We start from the raw sequence: 24,355 nt of genomic DNA, 5'->3' as shown, positions 1-24,355 counted from the left end.
GAATTCTTAATTCTGTAGACTGTAGGTTAGTGTGCCTATTCTGATTTATGTCTACATTTTATATAAATATTAAAACACAAAACATGTCTATAATGATGTCTGTTGTAATAAATGTTTTGTAGAAATTAAGATCTACAGTTTTTAAAATATTTCTTATCAAATGTGTAACAACATAACAATTTGTTGAAGCATAATCACATTGCACATAATAAAACTGTGATTCTAGCATGTAAAAGCTTTCATTGGTAGGGCGGTAACACTAAAAAATCCTTACACTTCTTACGTTTTTCAAAGCCAAGATCTGTTCTTCCTGTGGCCAAGCTTTACTTTTCAGAGTAAGAATTCTATATGGGGCAGGAGATGTACCCATCTGGCAACTGCCTGTCCGTTTCCAGAATTCTCAAGGTCATTGGGGCCTATTACTTCTTTCCCAAACATTCCGGAGCTTGCTTCTAGGTTTTAGAAGAGGCTCTTCTTTAAGTCCATTGCCCAAAGGTTAGACTCAGTGACTAGTACATGTATTCCTAAGCCTATTGGCTAGCCTTCAGGGCAGCTGTTGAAAAATAACCTAGATGGAATTTATCCATGACACATGGCCTCCTGGAGTGGCATTTGCACTAGGATGGTATGTACATTGGGTTGAGATGTCCACATGAAGGTATGCAGAGCTCTTTGATGTGATGAATTGATTCTCAAAACTTCAGTGTGGTTATGTTAGAGGCTTAGGAAAAGGAGCAAGACACAGGCCTTGTATTGTCTTGTTCCTGCACAGAATTTGTCCTTGTAGGTTTTTAAAAAGGTAGATTTGACAAGGTAGGAGGCCAGAACATATTTTATTTTATAGTTCATTAATTTGATTTATAACTTTAAAATATAAAGACATGTGTTATGTAGATATCTGTCTGCTCTGAGTACTACAAATATTTGTGGGGTAATCACTGTCTATTGTATAAGCAAAAAAATGATGTACGTTGTTTTTAAAGTAAGAGCTTTGTCTCCTACAACTTTGCTTGTCTTACAGTTAAGACATTACTAATTCATCAACAGAAATATAATAGCTAATAACAAGTTTATAGCAGATGAGTTTTTTGCATATTATAAGAATAAAATAATCTTCCATTCACAGAAAGAGATGAGAGAGCAGTGTTTACACCAGCCTATCAGGACTGATATCTTATATCTGAAACAGAATTTATTTGCCCATGAAAATGAGTATTTACCAAGCAAAGAGAGGAGCTCGGTTTAATTTTATTACATTTTTTTCATTTAGGATAAAAATTATCCTGATATATAAAAGGCTATTCATATTCTTTAAAGTGTATAAATAAGTGTGATCAAACTTATTCAACTCTCATTTCAAGAACTACTATAGGCGACCCCATTGCTCAGTGATGAGACTTGAAAAACCTTCTGTGAATTCTTTCAGCCTCATGTACCTTTATACATTATCATGGATATACTCTTTTTTTATTTCCCCCAGCTACATTCAGACCAAGATAAAGGAGATGGATCACTCAAATATATCTTATCTGGAGATGGAGCTGGTACTCTTTTTATTATTGATGAAAAAACAGGTGATATTCATGCCACAAGACGAATTGACAGGGAGGAAAAGGCCTTTTATACTCTACGTGCACAAGCGATTAACAGAAGAACTCTGAGGCCAGTAGAGCCAGAGTCAGAGTTTGTGATCAAAATTCATGATATCAATGACAATGAACCCACGTTTCCAGAAGAAATTTATACAGCAAGTGTTCCAGAAATGTCTGTTGTAGGTAAGTTCATTTACAACATTTATTATGGTATTCAAAAAGTGTTCTAAAAATCAAGAAATTCTTATAGTAGTATAATCAATTAATTGAAATCCTCTTTGATTTGCTACCATGAATATATATATATATTTTTTTCTTTTAGGAGACAATCAGAAAAAAAGATCAATGCAATTTACACTTCCTACAGATTTGTGAATCTTTATAATACTTATAGGTAGACACTCTCCTCAAAAATCAAGAAAATATCATTGAACTTCAGTAGAAAATTGTGAAAATAAATTGTTTTTTGTCACTTGGATTCAGATAAAAGTTGTGTAATTTTTTGATCCCAAATATAATATAAATATATTTAGAATACCATACAGGTTATAGAATCTTCACATATACTCTAGTCATAATTTACCAAAAGATTTCATCTTGAATATGTACTATCTACATATTTCAATTGAGGAAATTGATTAGATTCTTTTTTATTAAATATCATAAAATATCCTATCATTATGATTATCATATATAAAACTCTGCTGGTATCTTTAAAACTCTTTGAAATCTTATATTCAAAGGAGCCAGTTGAAAAGCCATGGTTAAATACATACTGATACAGAATTACCAAGTTAGATTGTGGAACCTGTAAAACATACGGCATGAAAAAAAGGTAGAAATATAACATTCAAGAAAATAGAATTTCTCTCTTCAGTGTAAATAAATGGGAGATGTATCAGTAGGCCAAGAAAATTAAAACTGCATTAATTTAGATATAGAATGAAAGGCAGTGAAAAGCATCAGAGAACAGTGATAACATTTTTAGAGAAATATGTTTGGATTCAGTAGGAGAATGGACACTTTTCAAATATGTGTGAAGTTGTTTAAACTGATTAAACAAATCTGAAGCTTTTTTTTTACTTGTTAACAGTTATAATAGCACATTTTCAGACTCTGCATTTCTCAAAAGCATTGTTCTGGGATTGTTATTTAATATTTGCTTCATTAAATCCCAAGAACTTTTGGCAGTAATCTCACTATAAAGTCCTTTTAAATATCTTGAACTTTATTAAATAGATTTTAGTAGTTCATGGGACTTGGGATCATGTTGAATTGTTTCTAAATTTAGAATTTAATCTATTCATAAAATTGTATTCTAGAGCAGATGTTAATTATTTTTAGAGTTAATTAGTGGAGAGCAGGAAGAAGAACACACTTACTCCTGTGTGATTAGATATGCCCTTTACACAAAACAAATCTATTATGTGAAAATGAATTTCAATATCCAACTTGAGCATTTGTAAAGTAATTGTATTTATCAAATTCTGATATACTAGCATTATTTATTGCATGTATACAAAATAGGCATGTTGACTAAATAAATATTATGTACTTGAACTCAGAGTTTACCTGTAATAACACTATATTAATGTACATATTCATCCAAATTGTATATGAAAGTTTAAGAGGTCATTATTAAAGCCAGAAATCATTCAAGTCTTCAATGAAAACCAGTGCTTTTGCTCCTCCTTCTGGTACTGTGCAGAACTAAGCTGAATTTGGATACTTCAGGTACTTCTGTGGTGCAAGTCACAGCTACAGATGCCGATGACCCTTCATACGGGAACAGCGCCAGAGTCATTTACAGCATACTTCAAGGGCAGCCCTATTTCTCTGTGGAGCCTGAAACAGGTCAGGAATCATGAATTGCTGTTTGTTCATTTGATCATCTTTGTGACCTTTATCAGTAGAAAGACCATAGGAGAATAAGAACAAAACTTTAACGTTAATACTCACAGTTGAGTGAGGATGCAACACTTAAAGATGTAAGAATTCAAAGTTAAATCATAGAGTGAACTAATGGAAACCTCTGTGTAGATATTTTAACATATAGGCTTAGGCCACTCTAAGCACATGTGATGTTGCTAGGAAATGGAAACACAATACAAATGATATTTCCACAGATTCACTTTTCACTTTTATAAATTTTTTTTTTTTTTTTTTTTTTTTTTTTTTTTGAGACAGAGTCTCGCTGTGTGGCCCAGGCTGGAGTGCAGTGGCCGGATCTCAGCTCACTGCAAGCTCCGCCTCCCGGGTTCACGCCATTCTCCTTCCTCAGCCTCCCTAGTAGCTGGGACTACAGGCGCCCGCCACCTCTCCTGGCTAATTTTTTGTATTTTTTAGTAGAGACGGAGTTTCACTGTGTTAGCCAGGATGGTCTGGATCTCCTGACCTTGTGATCCACCCATCTCGGCCTCCCAAAGTGGTGGGATTACAGGCTTGAGCCACTGTGCCTGGCCTCCACTTTTATAATTTCTAGACAATAAAAATGAGTATGGAAACATGTCTTTCAAAAAATCACTAGCTTAAAAATACTTTTTGTGCACTTAATAAAATAATAATGGAGATTTCAGTGAAGATAATGGAAGTTTTTATATTTTCTCAAGGTATCATCAGGACTGCTTTACCAAACATGAACAGAGAAAACAGAGAGCAATACCAAGTGGTCATCCAGGCCAAAGACATGGGCGGCCAGATGGGAGGTTTATCAGGGACAACCACCGTGAACATCACGCTGACAGATGTCAATGACAACCCGCCACGTTTCCCCCAGAGTAAGCACTCTTTAATGGTCATTCTGCAGGGCAAAAGATTTAGAGTAAAAAAAGAGAGACAAAGAAAAAAAAAACAAAAAGCAATTGTCATTCATTTAATTTAAAACATACTAAAAATGTGCTACAAAAGTAAAGGTGTACATGCTGATGAATTACTGTTATTATAAAATAAAATTGAATATTTCAAGCATATTTCACTCAGAGACAGGAGGACCTATGATCCCAAACCTCTTCATATGTGAGCTTGGCATCTATGCTTGTAGTTTTAAGAACTGTTTCTTTCAGCTAATAAAATGAAACAATGTTTATTAGAAAACAAACTAAGTCATAATTTTACAATAAACTTATTTGTTTCTGTTTCAAATTTAATAATGAGGATCCTAAATTGAGGACACAGTTTTTCAACAAAAAATCTAATTTGACAAATTATAAGGACTAAGCCAGAAAGCACTGTAGAGGGAGAACCTCAGAAACTATCTGACTTGCATTTAATGTTATTATGTGTGGAGTGATAAACTTAGTACAACATTTTGTATTCCTGATCTGCACATAGATCTATTTTGAACTGACCTCTCAAATTCTTAAAATAGATTAAGAATAGGTTAAGAACCTTTAGCTCCTGACCATAAAAACACATGCATTTGTTCTTCTTTCTTGTACAAATTTGATAGATTACATGTCAACTCGCATACTAGAGAGGATGGTATCAAATCTCAATGGAAACTCCCAAATTTTTGCTTTGCCAGAAGATCCTGTACTTAAAGATAAAATGTAGGGTCATCAGAAAAGTGACACAAAAAACATATTCGACTACCATCTATGTCCTGAATTTTCAGTATATGCTGAATATTAACCTCTGAATTGGTCCCCCCATTTTAGTTTGTAATTGACTTTAAATACCTTGTGACAAAGTACTAAAATTTAAAGGCAATAGCTTTTTTGTAATATTTGTATCTTTATATTAAAGACCATTGCTCAGAGGAATTACTGTCTAGAATTAACAGCATTGTTTTGACTCTTCAAAAGCATTTTTTTCTCTTTTCTATACTATTTTTACCTAACTTTGATTATTAATAGTACCTGATTCGAATTAAATTGTGTAAAAGCATGTATTTGGAAAGATTTCAAAATTCATACAGAATTTTCTTGAGCAGGCTAATCACATGCCTATGTATTTGTGATGGTTGTTTGATTAGATATTTAAGGTGTGCCCATCAGGTCTGCTGGTATGGTGCTGGGCCCCAGAACTCATAGGGAAAGGCGTGTGCTTATGCTTTTTTCAAATCATTAGGTTTCAGGTCCAGGTTACCTTTAATATTGGTAAGAAAAATAAAAGCAATAATAATCCTGCATATTTCTTAGAACACGTTTAAAGATGCGTGCTGTTTAAAATTTAAATTTCACATTTTACATGTATTTTTGACCACCTCTTAGCTCGAACCTTTTACCAGGAGAACGAGCATGCAAATTCAGCACAATAAACCATAACGAATTAATTACATAATCTACAATGAGCAAAACTATTACTGGAAAAAAAAAAGTATTTTATCGGTAATAAATTTCCTTTGGGAGTAGTATTGTATTTTACATTTTTGGGAACATATATGCACATGTGTCTAAAATACAGTCCATTTACAAATGGCACATTCAATAATTAAACTAAATCTACCTCCAACTCCAAATGTACAGTACAATACATTTAGAGGATTTTAGATCATCCCGTATCTTGTCTCATTATTATTATCACTATTATATTATTATTTTGAGAGTGAATCTTACTCTGTGGCACAGGCTAGAGTGCAGTGATGCGATCTCAGCTCACTGCAACCTCCACCTCCCAGGCTCAAATGATTCTCCTGCCTCAGCTTCCTGAGTAGCTGGGATTACAGGCTCATGCCACCATGCCAAGCTAATTTTTGTATTTTTAGTAGACACAAGGTTTCGCCATGTTGCCCAGGTTGGTCTGAACTGTCCCATTATTTTTAAATTATAGATGGAAATATAATTTATGGATTTTTATTTTCTAAGTTTTCTTTTTTGTTATGAATATTTACAACCTTATCTAACCTTTGGGAACCCACATTCATGGGAATTAGAATGTTATTTGATTGTCTAAATCATACAACATCTGGAAAATAGTATTTAATATTATGTAAGTAAATAGCCAATCTTTGGAGGGAGTTCTACAGTTCACAAAGCCTTTCATATGTAGCATATCATTGAAACCTCACAACTAATCTATAGAAACCGTTACTATTATTATACCCATACATAGAAGAAAAGGAGGCTCAGGGTAAAAATGATAAAACCACATAGGAAAAGTTTTCAAAAAGCAAGAGACATTTATTTGCAGTATATGTTTTTCTTTAACCCAATATTACCCTTTGAATATGACAATATAAAACTTACTCAAATATTTTACATTCTTTTTTTCTCTAAGTCTTAAGGTTATACCAAGTTATCAAGTATTTTCAACTTACATCAAATCTTAATTCAAAAACTATATTTGTAGTTATAGCTATATGAGGGTTAGTGACTGGGCTAGTGGCTGCCATGTTGGATAGCGCAGCAGCACTCCCTGCAGTCATCCTGCATAAGTCCCAGTAATTTTCACTTAGTAGTTTTTTCACTTGGGTCAGTTAAGCCGACCATCTATTTTTCATTGTCATCAGTAACACTGGATAGTGGTCTCTTCTTTGCAGAGTAATGTAAGACTAAATATTTTCATATCTAAGAAGCATTGACTCAGTGGCTGGCATTTCGTGTATTTATGCATCCAATAATGTTGATTCATGCTAGTTCTCTATTACCATTATTATTTTTATTATTCAATATTATAAAAGTTAGGTCACAACTCAAACTTTCCTTTAGGTTGGCTGATCTAAATTCATTGTTTCCCTATATGCTACATCAACAATCTCAGTCATCTGGAGGAGACAGAGACATATGAAAACTCAGATATCTTGCTTTATTTTTTCATTTATTTTATTGTGTGGATTTACAACAATGTTTCTAATTCAGAGATAATTTTGCCCTCCCCAGTCATGGCCCTGGACATTGTCAACTGGCAAATGCTACTGGGATCTAATGGGTAGGAGCTAGGGCTGCTTCTAAGCATCCTTAAAATTTCAATGACAAAGAGTTATCTGGCCCAATATTCCAGTAGCATCTAAGTGAGAAATTTTGATGTTGTATGAGGGACAATTCAAGTAAATCACAAATTCATTGATTTAAAAATATTTATTGAGATCACCCTTGTACCAAATGCCATTGATATGGTTTGGCTGTGTTTCTGCCCAAATCTCATCTTGAATTGTAGCTCCCATACTTCCCACGTGTCATGGGAGGGACCTGGTGGGAGGTAATTGAATCACGGGGGTGGTCTTTCCCATGCTGTTCTTGTGATAGTGAATATGTCTCATGAGAGGTGGTGGTTTTATAAAGTGGAGTTCCTCTACACAAGCTCTCTCTTTCCTGCTGCCATGTAAGACATGACTTTGCTTCTCATTTACCTTCCACCACGATTGTGAGGCCTCCCCAGCCATGTGGAACTGTGAGTCAATTACACCTCTTTCCTTTATAAATTACCCAGTCTCGGGTATGTCTTTATTAGCAGTATGAGAACAGACGAATACAGCCATTTTAGAAACTAAGTCCAAGCATATGGCATTTGTCAAAACAACAACAAAAAGTCCTGGTTTGTATCCCTGTCGCCTTTCTTTAAAGCAGCGGAGACAAATCATACATAAGTAAAAGCATTGTACACTGGCAAGGGGTTGTTCAGTCCTGTATAAAAAGCAATCACATGTGAGACAATTCCAGTGTAAGCAGGATTTGGCGATTAGGGGAAGGGGAAGGCTAATAGAAGCTCTCATTCAAAAGGTGATATTTCACCTAAACACTGCAATATCTAGCCACTAACAGAGGGAGAAATCCACTTAGCAAAAAGATCAGCATGTGGGAACCCCTGAGGTTGGAAATTGAAGGGAGTCTATCCACAACTGAAACTTCCTGTGACTGGAACATTCCAAAGAATGAAGAGGTTGATGGGAGATGAGTTTAGAGGGCTTTACCCTCAGGGTAACATTGACAATTATAAATTATCATTGGCATTAACAAATATAAATTATCATTGGCATTAACAAAATAATAACTGTGTGCCTGATCCAAGTTATCTTTGTAGTCTCATGGTTTTAAAAGTATGTAAATATGTGAACATTAATATATGCACATTAGTATGATTCTAAAAAGGAGTCCATGGATTGGAAGGTCGGGATGCACCTTAAAACTGATATCTAAAAGTATTTTCTACTCTTTTGCTCTAAATATTAAAATGTATACAAAATAAATCCACTTACTTCATGTGTACCAATAACAGTTCCATTAAGGAGGATTCCAGAGCAAATTTTCCTGGTCTCCAACCAAACATTCAATAATCCTTAAATTTTTCTGTTTCATTGTGCTAATACTAGAAAAATATTATACTTCCATACTTTAAATCTATTTGCCTGGTATTTTCACTTGAATATTTTTAGTCCTGTTTACCCCTTTTCTTTCCTTCTTTCTCTAAAATCGTAAAAACATAGAAAATCATAAAATTATGTAAAATTGTTAAAGCAGATCATTGGAAAGGTCTATGAAAAGCTTAAATTACTGAAACGTGATCATTGTAGGGCTTTGCAAAACCAACTGGGACAACAGTATTTGTTTCCAAAAGGTTTTACAAAAAGTGTCCCTGAGAAAATGTTACAATATTGATTTTCATCCGTCCATAGTTAATGATTAAGGGACATCTAATGTACTGAGGTCTGGCTAATTCCATCTTTGCCTTAACACTCCAGAGAATCTCTATTTGAAAACGCTCTCCAATATCTTCAAGGAACAAAAATAGGCACCAGAGAAGAAGGTCAAGGCCTAGAGAAAAAGAGTTTCCAAAAGGAACTAAGCAGGAGGTCAGGTTCCCAGCCAACTGGTTGGTGCCTAGGATTGGGCACTAGTTTAAAAAAAAAAAAAAGAAAGAAAACAGAGCCTTTTATTTACGGCAGGTGCTCTTCCATACATCCCATCACAGGGACAAAAGTCAAGAAAAGCAGATTGTTTTCAAATTCCACTTACCAATGTTGTGAGCTCCTAAGAAACCTGGCTTTTATAGAATCATGCTTCTGTACACTCACTGACTCACAGACATTATTGCAAATAATTTAGGTTGACAAATAAAAGTCATGGACCAATAACATGTACATTTATGTAGTGTCAGCTTTGCTGAGCCTTTTTGAGGGAGGAAAAAACCTTACAAACTCCAAGCAAAAGGTCACTGTGTGATTGAGTGACTCTCTCATATGTATGCAGGGTATCATGTATATAGATAATCAATGTCAAATTAAACGAGAATTTGATATATTTATTATGTAAGCATCCAAATCGATCCTAAATGCACTCAAACGAGTGAATGTATTGTTGTCTAATATAATTTCCCATGGATTATTGACAATAGGGACAAATATAAATAGCTTTTCATCATTTGGTTAATGTTAGTTTTGAAAATTAATAAAACATTTCCCCACTTAAAAGACAGTTTTTATTAAGATAAATTATAGGTGATGGAAGACTTTGAGTATTCAAATAAACTGAGGTAAGATCTTACTTCCTGAGAATTTCAACATCAATTCTTCATATTTCCCATCAAATTAACTCTAAGGATTATACACAAATATAACCAATTCAGAAACAACTGTAAACAATTCCAGAATTATTTACAGAATAATCATCTAAAAGAGATGTCATAGCTATGCATGCTTATTTGTTTATCTGAATGCCATTGATGGGCTACTGACTTTATCTCATTAAATTATTTAAGAAAGGATTATCTGGTTTGCCCAAATAAAACAGCAACAGTATAAAAATAATAGTATTAGGCATTGTTATAGCATGTACTAAACACTACTATAAAGTATAGTGCAAATATAAACTCACTTCATCTTTACATCATCCGTATGAGATTGATAATGTATTAGGTTGGTGCAAAAGTAATCGCACTTTTTGCTATTAATGGCAAAATTACGTTTGTATTAGGTTGGTGGAAAAGTAATTTTGCCATTAATAGCAAAAACTGCGATTACTTTTGCACCAACATAAATCTACCCCTTTTTGTTAGTTAAAAAAACAGAATCGTGTAAATGTAAAGTCGCTTGTTCATGAAATAAATAAGAAGCAGGTTGAGGATCCAGGTTATTTGGCTTTTAAGCCTATGCTTCAAAGCACTACACCTAGAAAGATACTGGCACATCAAAAATTTAATCTTCCTTCATGCATCCCGCTTTAGTTGATTCTGTGGTTCACTACTTTTGTATAGATTATAGGGCAAAATTCAGGCAGGACATACTGAATTCTTAAAATGTGTATGCATGTTGTTACAGAGACAAGTAAATCGTACTTTTATTGCTTGGTGCTTTTGCAGTATCCAAGGACCAAACATGACTGACCTCTTTTCTGGGATCCTTATACTGCCTGGGCAGATAAACAAGTTTGCATGAGACAAGGTCTTTCAAGGAAATGTCTATATGATATACATAGGGATTTAAGACACGTACGTTCAGTGAGCTGTGAGACTATCATAATCCCTGCCTGGTACAAGAGAGATTTGATTTAATAAGTGCTGATTTTCACTTTGTAAATAGAGTCAACCTCTCCTCTGCTGGGGATCCCAAGGTAATGTAGGCCCCAGGCTGATTTGCATATTTTAAAATTATCAAGCACTTTTCAACTAGAGCAACTGTCAGGTATGCCCCAAGGAAGATGCTTCAGCATGAGAAAGAAGGGAATAAAATTAAAAATGTCTCTTTTTCCCTGTTTTATTATCTGGAAAAAAATGAACCTACTTACACGCAAAAGCACTGTTCTACAATTTATGTTGGTTAGATGTAGCGTGATTTTCCCTCATGTTCCCAATGCCTATAGTTTGAAGGAGTTACAAAAGAAATTATGTCATTAAAGCATTCATTGATTTATTAAACATTGACCAAAGCCCTATATGTGCCAAGAACTGTGCTAAGAAATAAAAATGAACTGTAGTTGTCTTAAAGTAAGAAATTATGTACAGGATACATTCACAACTAATTTGCATTTTGGTGGGATGAACAGAACCAAACTCTCTCTCTCTGTCTCTCATACACACAGACACACGTACATACACACATTTACTTTTTTTCATTTCAGTTTCTCTTATATTCATTGTCTGTCTCACTTTTTCTTGCTTGCCTTTGTAACTGTACAGTCATGCACTCCATAATGACATTTCAGTCAATGACGGACCACCTACTGTGATGGTGGTCTCATAAGATTAGAATACCAATACTTATTTTTTACTGTGTTTAGCTATGTTTAGACACACAAATACCATTGTGTTACACACGTCTGCAGTATTCAATACAGTAACATGCTGTGCAGGTTTCTAGATTAGGAGCAGTAGATTCTACCATATAGCCTAGTTGTGTAGAAGGCGATACCGTCTAGGTTTGTGTAAGTACACTCTGTGATGTTTGTACAACAAAACTACCTAACAGTGCATTTTTCAGAACGTATCCCTGTTAAGTGAAACATAACTCTATATATATATATATGTGTTTTGTGTATAAATGTATAAATATAAATATATATAAAATATGTGTGTACATGTTTATGTTTTGTGTATATATGTATGAATATAAGTATATTCAATTATATAAATATATATAAGACTATATATTTAATTATATAAGTATATATAAGGCTATATATATTTAATTATATAAGTTTATGTAAGACTATATATACTTATATTTATCTGTATATACACAAAAACATACATGATTATATATACTTATATTTATACATATATACACAAAACATAAACATGTACAGAAATATAACTGGTGAGTAATGCAATAAGATTAGTGCCATAATTGTCTAAATAATTAAATAATTAAATACTTTAGACATAAGGGAATCATGAAAAAGAACATTATTTAAAACTACTTCTAAAATGAATAAGAATTTTCCAGGCAGGAAAATAAGGGGCATTGAGGGAAAGAATATTTTTGGTGGTTATTGTTGTTAGAGAAGATAAAATGAATCAAAACAGACTTCAGTGAAATGTGTGTAATTTGGTTTAAATCAGGGATTGTGAAAGGTGAGCTTATGACATAAGACATTGTTAGCATCATGAAAGAGTTGAATAAAAAGATAAAATGCTACATATATTATTTAAGAGATCTTTTTTTTGGAGAGCATCAGGCACAGTTCTTCATTTTGACCAATTATTTTGATAGCAATGAAGCACATTGCTGGCTAGGAACAGCAAGAGTTGATGCAGTCTGAACTAATGCTGAAGAGAAGAGGAATTTGAGATATATTTAAGACAATTTAGTAACTAGGTAAATAAAAGGTTTGAGGGATAAAAGGAAAAATATCAATGAAAAGATACTTTCAAGCTTTCTACCAGAAGTGTTTATTTGAAGAGAGGGACAGGGATTTCAACTGGACTTGAGCATTTTGAACTGAGATGCCTGCAGAAAGACAGTGCCATCTAGTAGCCAGTGAAATACAGCATGTCAATCAGATGTGTGCAAATGAGATATTAGTGAAAATAAACATGTAAGATATCAGCTAGGCTAAATGTTTAGCATGACAGAACCCGGGGAAATACATATTTTCCGTGTGTGATGAAATGCATAGTTTTCTAAGAGAAATCATGTATATGGAAATTACACAAAAACCTACTTGGAACATTCCAGTTAGTCCAGTGGAAAGTTGCCTTAGACCAAACTACTTGGCATATTACATAATGGGATTCACACTCCTTCTGCATCGTGATATCCTCTAGGACAACTTGGACAATAACCCTCTGTAGGTATAAATTTAGAAATATAGATGTAAAACCAGTTATGCAAACCTGTTTAGACACAATTAAAGCTGTTGTTACAGAGTACACTTACAATTTCAGGTGAGATCCATTGTAAAGAATACCTAGGACAAAATAATATACTTATGAGTGATTAAAGTTTATCTTAACCTTCCTGAATCCTATATGCTTTTATTGTTTATACACATTGCAATTGTGTGTTATCTATTGATGCTAATTAACTTGGGGACCGCTCTAGAGGAATGTAGCAAAACGGATTTCCAGGACTCTGGGGATCCATGGCAGCTTCACTGAAAGCTCTGTCAGGTTACTTTCTTCAGTAGCTTAAACAGGAAACTAAGACATTGTACAGAATCTCGTTTTGCTCTAATTTAACTTAAATGCCCAAAGCTGAGTTGATGATCGTATCTCCAGTGCTCACAAATTTGGGTTTCTCTCTTTCCTCTGGTAAGAATCTTCAATTCGAAAGCCTCAGTAGTTTCTCAGTCTCTGGTGTGACTTTCAGCTCTCCTCTGCTGTCTCCTAAATGCCCATTTAGCATTGCATAATTTCCTTAACTACTCTGCAGTTCCCTCCAAGGAGCTTTATCTTGTTTTTAATTTCTTCCTCTTAAGCTCATTAAAAAACATCTTTTAAGCATTATACAATGGAATGGTTTATAAATGTGCATAATTATGTCATTTTTCTTAAAGCAAGTATTGTTCGAGATTATCATGTAGCATAGAGATGTTACAATATGATTATACACAAAGCAAGTAACAAAATAAGCTAATGTTAAATTATTTTGTTGATTCATATATATGATGCCTTTTTCATCTCAACTCTGGAAAAGTAGAATTTTAATGTAAATGTGAGTAGCAACGAGAGTAGAAAATAAAGGATGAGGACAAATTATATCTCTTTGAACTTTATTGGTTTTTATCAACAAAAAGAAACAGCAGCTGTTTGTCGCTAAACAAAACCTAGAGGTAAGCAGTTTGCCTTTGTCACCATCCCAGTTGATTTCTGGCATCATTTTGTTGTTCTTAAGGAAGTCACCCTGTCACATCTCTTAAATCACCTATTATATCTTTCCTCCAAAGTCTCTTACTCACATTGAGCTGTCAGTTATTTTTAACTCTTGTACACAAATTGGCAGTATTTTAAATATTCAAGTGCAAAGGTCCTACTGATCAAATTTTGATAGAAGAAGTGACTAGGCATATCAGCCTCAAATAGTGAAAAACCATAAATTCATCAAAATTGTTTGAAATCATTAATAACTGACAGTGCAGATGTTGTGGTAGATTGTCAGTATCAGGATGAGAGTACACTTATTTATGTAGCCCCACATTTTGCTCAGTCCTTTGGAAGCTTTCTTTGCAATATTACCTCCTAGATTTTTACTTGCTCAATACGACTTTATTATTATTATTTTTTATTTTATTTTTGAGACGGAGTCTGGCTCTGTCACCCAGGCTGCAGTGCAGTGGCTGATCTTGGCTCACTGCAAGCTCCGCCTCCCGGGTTCACGCCATTCTCCCGCCTCAGCCTCCCGAGTAGCTGGGACTACAGGCGCTCGCCACCTCGCCCGACTAGTTTTTTGTATTTTTTTTTAGTAGAGACGGGGTTTCACCGCGTTAGCCAGGATGACCTCGATCTCCTGACCTCGTGATCCGCCCACCTCAGTCTCCCAGGTGCTGGGATTACAGGCGTGAGCCACCGCGCCCGACCAATACGACTTTATTTATGTGATATAGAAATGGCAATTACCTCTCTCCTTCTCACATTCATGCCTTTGTGCTTCAATGGGTAACCACACTAAGAATGTACTCACCAGGAAGAAATATTTATCTGCCTAAACATTAAAAGGAAAGCAGATGATTCAATCTGACACCTGGAAATGAATTTAAAACAGCTATAAATTAGAAATGATAGGAAAGCGTACCACATAATTAAAGCCTCATCACTGTAAGATAAAAAATAAGGAGCATGCAAATAGGTGTCTTTAAGGAGAAATGAAACTTAAGCACTCATTTGCCTTTGCCAGTGTATGCATAAACCATCTATGCCTGCTTTCTAGTTCCCTGCCTACTGCTTGCCCGAAATGGCAAACACCCTTGGAGGCAGAGCATGCTGGTTCTCAATTAGTAATTTCAGTTTGCTTGACAAAGTAGGATACTTGTATTCAACAGACTCATCTTAGAAATAAATTAGAAAGTGTGAATGAATTACTCTCATACATTTAAAATAAAGAAATTCACCTTTCAATTTTGAAATAGACCCAATAAATCTTGTCCTAAAAATGATTTCTGAGCATAAACATAATTCCAGAGAAAACATGATAAACATATGTATGTAGGAAACTGAATATAACTTTGTTGAATGAATTAATTACTGATGTTGCCATATAATCAATTTTTGTTTTAGGGAAAAATAAATATGTTTATGTGCATGTGTGCTCTAGAAAAAAATTAATGTACGTATGTGCATGCATGCACACACACACCCCATCTATATTCTTCAGAGAAATTACTGTGGAAAAGAACGGATCGATCATCAATATAGTTATATTGTATCATCAGTAAAATTTTAAAAAATTTAGATTCGTTTTAATGTGAAGCATTAAATGCTTCACTTTCCTGTTTAAGTCTTGAAAGTAGATAGAATTAACATGAAAAACACTAACTCTCATAAACATGAAATACACCTTGTAACAAATATTGTCTCTGTACCAATCGAAAAATAAAATACAGTAATAAATAATTTTGGATATTTGACCAGAACTGTAATGGCAAGTTTAAAGCAGACATATTTTCAGATTCTAAGCATGTGCCTAAGAATACAAATCAAACAATCTCAAAGAGATCAAACTAAAAATAAAATGTTTGAGAACAAATTTCCAGAGATAATATTCACAATGAATTCCATGTGAAAGTAAAATTAATGTAACAAAGGAATGGTTTTTTTCCAGAAGAGAACATTGATATGGTAACTTTTTATCATAAACTGATTATTTCTTCTATCATTAGGAAATTTTTGAAATTTTTTAAAAACAATTTTTACTAGAGTATTAAATGCATATATGTATGCCTATATGTGTGCATATATACATAAATAAAATAAGCCATCCATTCCATTCTCATCTATAACTCTAATTCTCACAGATTATAACTTTATTACTCTTTTTAGTTCACCTAGGATTTAGCTACAATTTTCTAACTAATATCCTCTTGTTATTTGTTGAGATATTTTTATACATTACTCATTGACTTGCTTTTATGATTGATGAAAATGGACATCAGTTACACATCATTCTATTCTCCCCAAATATAATTTCACTCCCCATCCTCCCTTCCCACCTCCCCACACCCCCGTTTTTTGTATTAGTTATCTTTGCATATTTAAATGCCATGCTATGAAAGGCTTCCTTTCTGTGTGCCTCTATTTTGTTTTAATATTCACCGGTGTCAACCTCCCTCTTTGGCTTTCTGTCCCAAGAACAATCTCACAACAGCACTAAATGTATCACCTTTTTTTTATTGTTTAAGACACAAACTGATTTTTTAGTGTAATTTTCAAAAATGCTGTGCTGTTTACTGTAAAATTTAGGTCTCATGTGCTAAAATTTATAACAGAGCATACCATTGCTCCCAAAGGTCAATAAGGAAAAAAAGGCATTTTATTTCCTAAGTAATTATTTCCAACTGATGAATATTATAGATCTTCTTTAGCAAGGCGATATTTTCTGAGATATCACAGGCTTGTGTTTTTGATGTGTTGTGTGTGCAGCTGCTGAAAATTTGTTAGTGAGCAGCTCTATAGCATTTGCTTCAACTTGGCAGACCTGAAGATGCAATCTTAGAGCCCTCAGTATTCTGGTTCCAGCATGGGGGGGACTATTTTATTTTATTTTATTTTATTTTATTTTATTTTATTTTATTTTATTTTACTTTATTTTTTACTTTCTTGCTTTGGATTCAAGCTTTCTGGATCTCATGCATTCCTAAAACTTGATTTTTAGTCCCTTATGTTCCTAGAATGCATTCTTTACTAGGTTCCTTAAAAAGGTCCAAAGGGACTATGCTGAATCTAAAACCATCTTCACTGAGTTATCACACTTAATTAATATGGTGGCTAAAGTGAGCATTCAAGGTTCAAAATCACATTATCATAAAATGTTGATAATATTGTTCAATAATTTGTGGGATCGGGGTTGCTGTTGAAAGGTCACTGACATTTTAATCTTTTTTTTTTTTTTAATGCTCACAATTACATATCAGTTTTTGTTTGTTCGTTTTTGAGGCAGAGTCTTGCTCTGTTGCCCAGTCTGGAGTGCAGTGGCACAATCTCTGCTCACTGCAATGCCTGCCTCCTGGGTTCAAGCGATTCTCTTGTCTCAGCCCCCGAGTAGCTGGGACTACAGGCACCCGCCACCACGCCTGGCTAATTTTTGTATTTTTAGTAGAGACGGGGTTTCACCATATTGGCCAGGCTGGTCTGGAACTCCTGACCTTGTGATCTGCCCACCTCACCCTCCCAAAGTGCTGGGATTACAGGCATGAGCCTCCACGCCCAGCCTACATATTGTTTTTAAATGTTTGTACTTCCCTCCTTTTATCCTTCAGCTCACTTATTTTCTTGTTGGATGATGTTAATCTTTTTAACCCATCCATTATTTTCTTAACTTCAATGATTATGTTTTTAATATTCAGTTATGTTTGGTTTTAATATCAAATATGCTGAGTCATTTTTAGAGTTATAGTCTAGTCATATTTTTATGTCAACTTTTACTTTTTTTTTTTGAGATGGGGTTTCGCTCTTGTTGCCTAGGCTGGAGTGCAATGGCACGATCTCGGCTCACCGCAACCTCCGCCTCCCATGTTCAAGCGATTCTCCTGCCTCAGCCTCCCGAGTAGCCAAGATTACAGGCATGCACCACCATGCCCAGCTAATTTTGTAATGGGGTTTCTCCATGTTGGTCAGGCTGGTTTCTCCATGTTGGTCAGGCTGATCACCGACCTCAGGTGATCCACCCACCTCGGCCTCCCAAAGTGCTGGGATTACAGGCATGAGCCACCATACCTGGCCAAGTTTTACTTATTTAAACATATTTAATGTGAGTTTGTGTGTGGATTGTTCTGCATCTGATGACTCCAACATTAGCCATTTTGTTGATTGGATTCCACTAGAGGTTGTTTTGTTTTGGAGGTGTTTTGTATGTTTGGGTTGTTGTTGCTTTTCTGTTTTTTGATTTTCTGTTTAAATCTTAAATAGCAGAGCTGTGTTTACCTCTGTTGAGTGCCAGGAATACTACCCATACTTTAAATTATCAACTTGAAAATTATTTGTGGCCGGGCACAGTGGCTCATGCCTGTAATCCCAGCACTTTGGGAGGCTGAGGCTGGTGGATCGCCTGAGGTAAGGAGTTCGAGACCAGCCTAGCCAATACAGTGAAACCCCATTTCTACTAAAAATACAAAAAAAAAAAAAAATTAGCCGGGCATGGTGGCACACGCCTGTAATCCCAGCTATTTGGGAGACTGAGATGGGAGAATCGCTTGAACATGGGAGGCAGTGGTTGCAGTGAGCTGAGATCATGGCCACTACACTCAAGCCTGGGTGACAGAGCAAGATTCCATCTCAAAAAAAAAAAAAAAAAAGTTATTTGTGTTGTATATGTGTCTGTTTCTTTGTTTTAAATTTTCTGGTAGTATTTAATAAATACAAAAGAATATAAGTAGCACCACTGAAAAATTACATTACAAAGATTTTAAGAATACTTCACATGGACATACATCATCCTCTCCTTTTAGATAGTCCAGAGTTAGTTACCATGTGATACTATCTGATCATTGAGACTATCTGATAGATGTAGAAAGGGACAGGGTTGGGGAGGCATATATGTATATAACTGTGTGTATATATTCATAGTAGTATGTATGTATTCCTAGAAAATATAATGAGTTCTTCTTGTTTTAGGTTTATAAAGCTGGTATCACACTATACCTCATTTTCTGAAACTTGGTTTTTTCACTCAATAATGTGTACCTAAGATTCACCCATATTTTTCCATATAAGTATAGCTCGCATTTTTCACTTTTGTATTATGTTGAGATATGCGATTATACAATTATTTATTCATCTGTTCTCATGCTGTTTGATACTTTGGTTTACTTCCTTTTTTTTTTTTCATTTTACAAACAATAATTCTATATGTCCTGTGTCTACATATGTGTTGAATTACTGACCTCCAGTACTGCAGAATTTGAGCTTATTTGGGAATAGAGGAAATCAGTTTAAAATGAGGTTACTAGAGTTAAAGCCCTAATCCAATATGAATGGTATATTTACGAAAAGCGGCAATTAAGACACAGAGACAGGGAAGGCCAAGTGAATACACAGGGAGAAGATGGCTATGCAATGGTAGTGATACAGCTACAAGCTGAGGGGCACCAAGAATTTCTAGTGAACTCCAGTAGCAGAAGCAGCAAGGTAAGATTCTCTAAGAGTATGTCCTTATCAGACTTGTATCTTCCAGAACTGCCAGACAGTATGTTTCTATAGTTATTGGCCACCTACTTTTTGTTACTTTGTTACAGCAGCTGTAGGAAACTACATTTCCGAAAAAGTCATTGTGTCAAATATAACATCCATCAATTCTACATAATAGTTTTTATTCTACCACATACTTTTAACACTTGGGATTGTCAGACTTAACTTTTATTAATTTCATAAGTGTAAAGTTGGCTTTAATTTGCACTTACCTGGTTTAATTTTAGGATAGTTGTCTCTGTTTATTGATCTTTCATGTTTCCTCCTCTGTCAATTGTTTTCTATCAACATCCTTGACTAATTTCTCTACTAGTTTATTCTACCTTTTCTTATGGATCTTTAAACATACTATATTTGTAAATATGTGTGCTGAAACTGTCTGCTCTTTATTTGTAAAATGTTTCACTTTCTCTACATTGCCTTCATTTTATAGAAGGTTTTAGTTTAAGTATAGACTGATTTATCAACCTTTTTAAATTTTGTTTTGTTGTTTTAGAAATTCCTTTCTAACTGAAGATCATTAAAATATTGATCTATGTTGTTTTATAAACTAAACTTTTGCTAAAAATTATTTTATAAATTTAGGATTGCTGGGGAAAACCAAAAAGATGCAGACTGAGAATTTTTAACTTAAATTTTGCATGTGAGCTGGGCACGGTAGCTCATGCCTGCAATACCAGCATTTTGGGAAGCTGAGGCAGGTGGAGCACCTGAGGCTAGGAGTTTGAGACCAGCCTGGGTAACATGGAGAAAACCTATCTATACTAAAAATACAAAAATTAGCCAGGCATGGTGGTGCACGACTATAATCCCAGCTACTTAGGAGGCTGACACATGAGAATCACTTGAACCCGGGAAGTGGATGTTACAGAGAGCCAAGGTCGCACCACTGCAGTCCAGCCTGGGTGACCAAGCAAGACTCTGTCTCAAAAAAAAAAAAAAAAGTGCACATGTGAAAAAGCAAAATTAGTCCCTGGCAAGATAAACTTAGAAATTACCACCTCAGTGTAATCCTTCTCCCATATAGGTCAAAGCCGCCTTTGGCAATAAAATAACTTTATTAATATACAGATATGACTTAATATTTCTCAGTTCAAGCATTATGTTGAGACATGAAGAGAACAGGGAAAAAAAAAAAACAAAACATGATATTCATTGAAAGGGGAGATCTTGTGATCTTTAAGGCAGGAAAAACTGCAACATTGCGACAGGGCTGAATTTGCCCTCAGTGGAAAATTTCAAAAGTTTATTTTTGCTAAAGAAGGTGAATAAATTAAAATATTAAAGATCTATTAGCTTGGTAAAACTGTCCATTATATTTCCACATATGTATATATACACTCATATATTTATGTATATGCATGTATATATAAATATATTTATGTGTGTATATATATGAATATGTGTATACATGTGTGAATATCTGTGTGTGTGTATATATATCTCTCTCCAATATGCATCTGATGTGTTGTTCTATATTTTAGGGTAACTAATACCATCATTTTCATTCCTTTTTGGCTTTATGAGCTAAATGTTTACAACTGTACTCTCACTGAGCTATATAATAAACGTTTCAGAGATATTAATGTCCCTCACTTTTGCAAAAGACACTTGAGAGAAAAACGTATGTGGAGAAGAAGCCAGGAAGGGTCCTGTCAGTTAGGACAAGCTTAGAGGTTTTCTTGTCTGTACACAGAATCTCCCTCAGGTAATTTTAGACTGCTTTATGATCCTTCATTCCATTCCATTGTGGATACCACAGTGTCACCCTCTCCCCTAGCAGTTAACGCTATCTGTGTCTGTAGAAATAGATATTACCAGGGTTATCTGAGCCAACACTGTGAAATCTAAAATGTTGTCAAGGGTGGCTTACATCTGGATCCCCCTTAAACCTAGCGCAAAGCTCGTTAAGTTTAGTTTGTTGTGGAGTCCATCAGCGGCTTCAGTAAATAACCTTGTAGATAACCTAGACTTTGGTCTATCTCCTCCTTGCTTCAAGAGGCCATAAAAATAAAGATAAATGTTGTGAAAAGGACAAATATCCCCAGGCCATAAAAGCTTTTAGTCTTTTGCTTACTTCTCTAGGTTCTCATTTTCCTTCAATTTGGGCTTCCGTTTTTTTGCCACCTTCATACAACTATCTTTATCTTTACATATAATCCACAAATATTAATTGTTTGTCACTAAGATATTGAACTGAATTATTTAGCTTGCATTGTCAAAAACCAAATATGATTTAATGTATTTTAATCATCTAAATTATTATCTTATTGATTATCAAATTTTCTAAATGTTGGCCGGTGGAGGCAAGTTGACTGGTTTCTTTGTATGTTTCTGTGATCCCATTAATCTTTGATATCTCACTTAATTTTTGTCTCAAGAAGAAATCCTATTCCCACTTTCTCTTCAATTCCTCAGACTTAGAAGACAGCAGATCTCTAAGAATATCTAGTTTATATCAATGTGAAAACAGTGGTATTGCTGACCAGTGTTTGGGCACTAGAGTTGTGTTTCATGCCAAGAAATGAAATTATAGGCTTTTTTCCAGCAATAATGATTAAACAAAAATGTGTGACTACTTTACAAATACACATTTGCAAAAAGCATACATAATCAGTTCTAATATTATAGTGTTGCTATTTAAACACTTTCATTTTATTCTTGTGGAGAATTTTTTTCTTTTGCTGAAAAGTCTTAAATACTAATATTATATATCATAGATTTCAAACTTACTTTTCAAGGATGCAAGTACGTTGATTTCTAAAATGAAGGTCAATTAACATGTAAACAATAACTTGCTGTTATTTAGTTTTTTATATTCAATACACAGATTTATTTCAAATACAAATAATTACTTTCATGTACATATGTTGACATATTTACACATTATGAAGAGTTTTTTTTTATTCTTAATACTGCACTATATTAAACAATTATGGTTCTTTCTCAAGCAGAAGCAACCAGACTTACATATATATGTATATATGGAAACTTGTTTGATTTGAGGGCTTAGGCACAAAAAATATAAGATGAACTTGGAACATTTTGTGATGCCAGAAATTAAGGAAGCATGCTGAAAGAATGATGGAGACATGTTGAAAGAGCCAACCTAAAAAAATCATCCAATAACTGAATCTGGAAGAATTTGCAGAAAACAATAAATAATCATATTATTAGATTCTAATAAATAAAATAAAATAAATGTTTTTGAATCTATACTGATCTAAATAAATAAAAGCATAAGTAAAAATAAATGAGAGAGAAGGGGTAGCTTTTCCTTACAGAAGAATTTCAAATAATAAATGTGGAACTGAATGAAAAAAAATGAAAATCATTGTTAGTAAACTGCAGTATTAATTGTTGCCAGCAAGATCACTGATTGATGCTACATTTAGTGGGCATATTTTTTTAGGAGGAATGGGATATTTGCATACACTCAAAATATCTTCACCAAGATATATATTAACTATGAGGAAAAAAAAAAACAGTAACTTAACAAAGGAGAAAACTGGCAGAAACACCTTAGTTGACCTAAGATCATCATTCCTAAGACATATTGATATTGAATACTCCCTGCTATGATATAATACACTAAGAACAGACTGCTTCTGTGATAGTCTTACAAAAATGCGTAACTTTAATCTAATGACAAGAACATATCAGATAGGCCCTCATTGAAAGAGATTCTGCACAGTAACTTGACAAATATTCTTTAAAAGTGTCAGGGTCATTGTATTAGTCTGTTTTCATGCTGCTAATAAAGACATACCTGAGACAGGGTAATTTATAAAGGAAAGAGGTTTAATTGACTCACAGTTACACATGGCTGGGAAGGCCTCACAGTCATAGCGGAAGAGCAAGGGACATCTTACATGACTGCAGGCAAAAGAGATTGTTCAGGGGAACTCCCTTTTATAAAACCATCAGATCTCATGAGACTTATTCAATCTCACGAGAACAGCACTGGAAAGACCTGCCCCCATGATCCAATGACCTCCCACCACGTCCCTCCCATGACATGTGGGAATTGCAGGAGCTACAATTCACGATGAGATTTGAGCGGGTACACAGCTAAACCATATCAGTCATGAAAGACAAAGATTAAAGAATTTTCACAGATTGGAGAAGAGGAAGGAGACATGACAATCAAATGCAAAGTGAGATCTCCAGAAAAGAAGAATGACTTTAATGGCAAAGATGAGATTTGAACGAAGTCAGGAATTTAGTTAGTAGTAAAATGATTAGAATAGTGTCTGTAATAGGCTAAACTTGACATAAGTGATCGTAAACTAAAAAAAATTTTAAATGAACTTACTAAATATTATACATTTCCATGTGATACAGTGTGATACAGCCTGAATCTTGACCACACTATATGCCCACTTCACTTGTCTTCTCCTGTCTGGTTTTATGTCAGGGGAATACTGTTCTCATGAGTTACGATAGGAGCCCCACTTTTCTTTGCTCAAGAAGACTTTCCATAAGACTGGAATTTTCTTTTCCATGAATGTTCCTTAAAAACTGTTCAAGTGAACTTTTTGGATTTGGAAGGG

The 24,355-nt window shown here is 34.4% G+C and overlaps 1 protein-coding gene across 2 annotated transcripts in view; it reads left to right on the top strand.

The window, feature by feature from the left end:
• LOC101005841 (cadherin-10) overlaps positions 1 to 24,355 on the top strand; it is a 165,267-nt gene that overhangs the window by 112,075 nt on the left and 28,837 nt on the right. For both annotated transcript variants that reach the window (XM_009208195.3, XM_003899529.4), the window contains exons 3-5: positions 1,481 to 1,775; positions 3,327 to 3,446; positions 4,202 to 4,369. In XM_009208195.3, the coding sequence (XP_009206459.1) occupies positions 1,481 to 1,775; positions 3,327 to 3,446; positions 4,202 to 4,369 (583 nt within the window). The remainder of the gene's footprint in view (positions 1 to 1,480; positions 1,776 to 3,326; positions 3,447 to 4,201; positions 4,370 to 24,355) is intronic.

This window comes from Papio anubis, chromosome 5, assembly GCF_008728515.1.
Source record: "Papio anubis isolate 15944 chromosome 5, Panubis1.0, whole genome shotgun sequence".
Lineage (NCBI taxonomy): Eukaryota > Metazoa > Chordata > Mammalia > Primates > Cercopithecidae > Papio > Papio anubis.
This window is presented reverse-complemented; position numbering and strand designations above follow the sequence as displayed.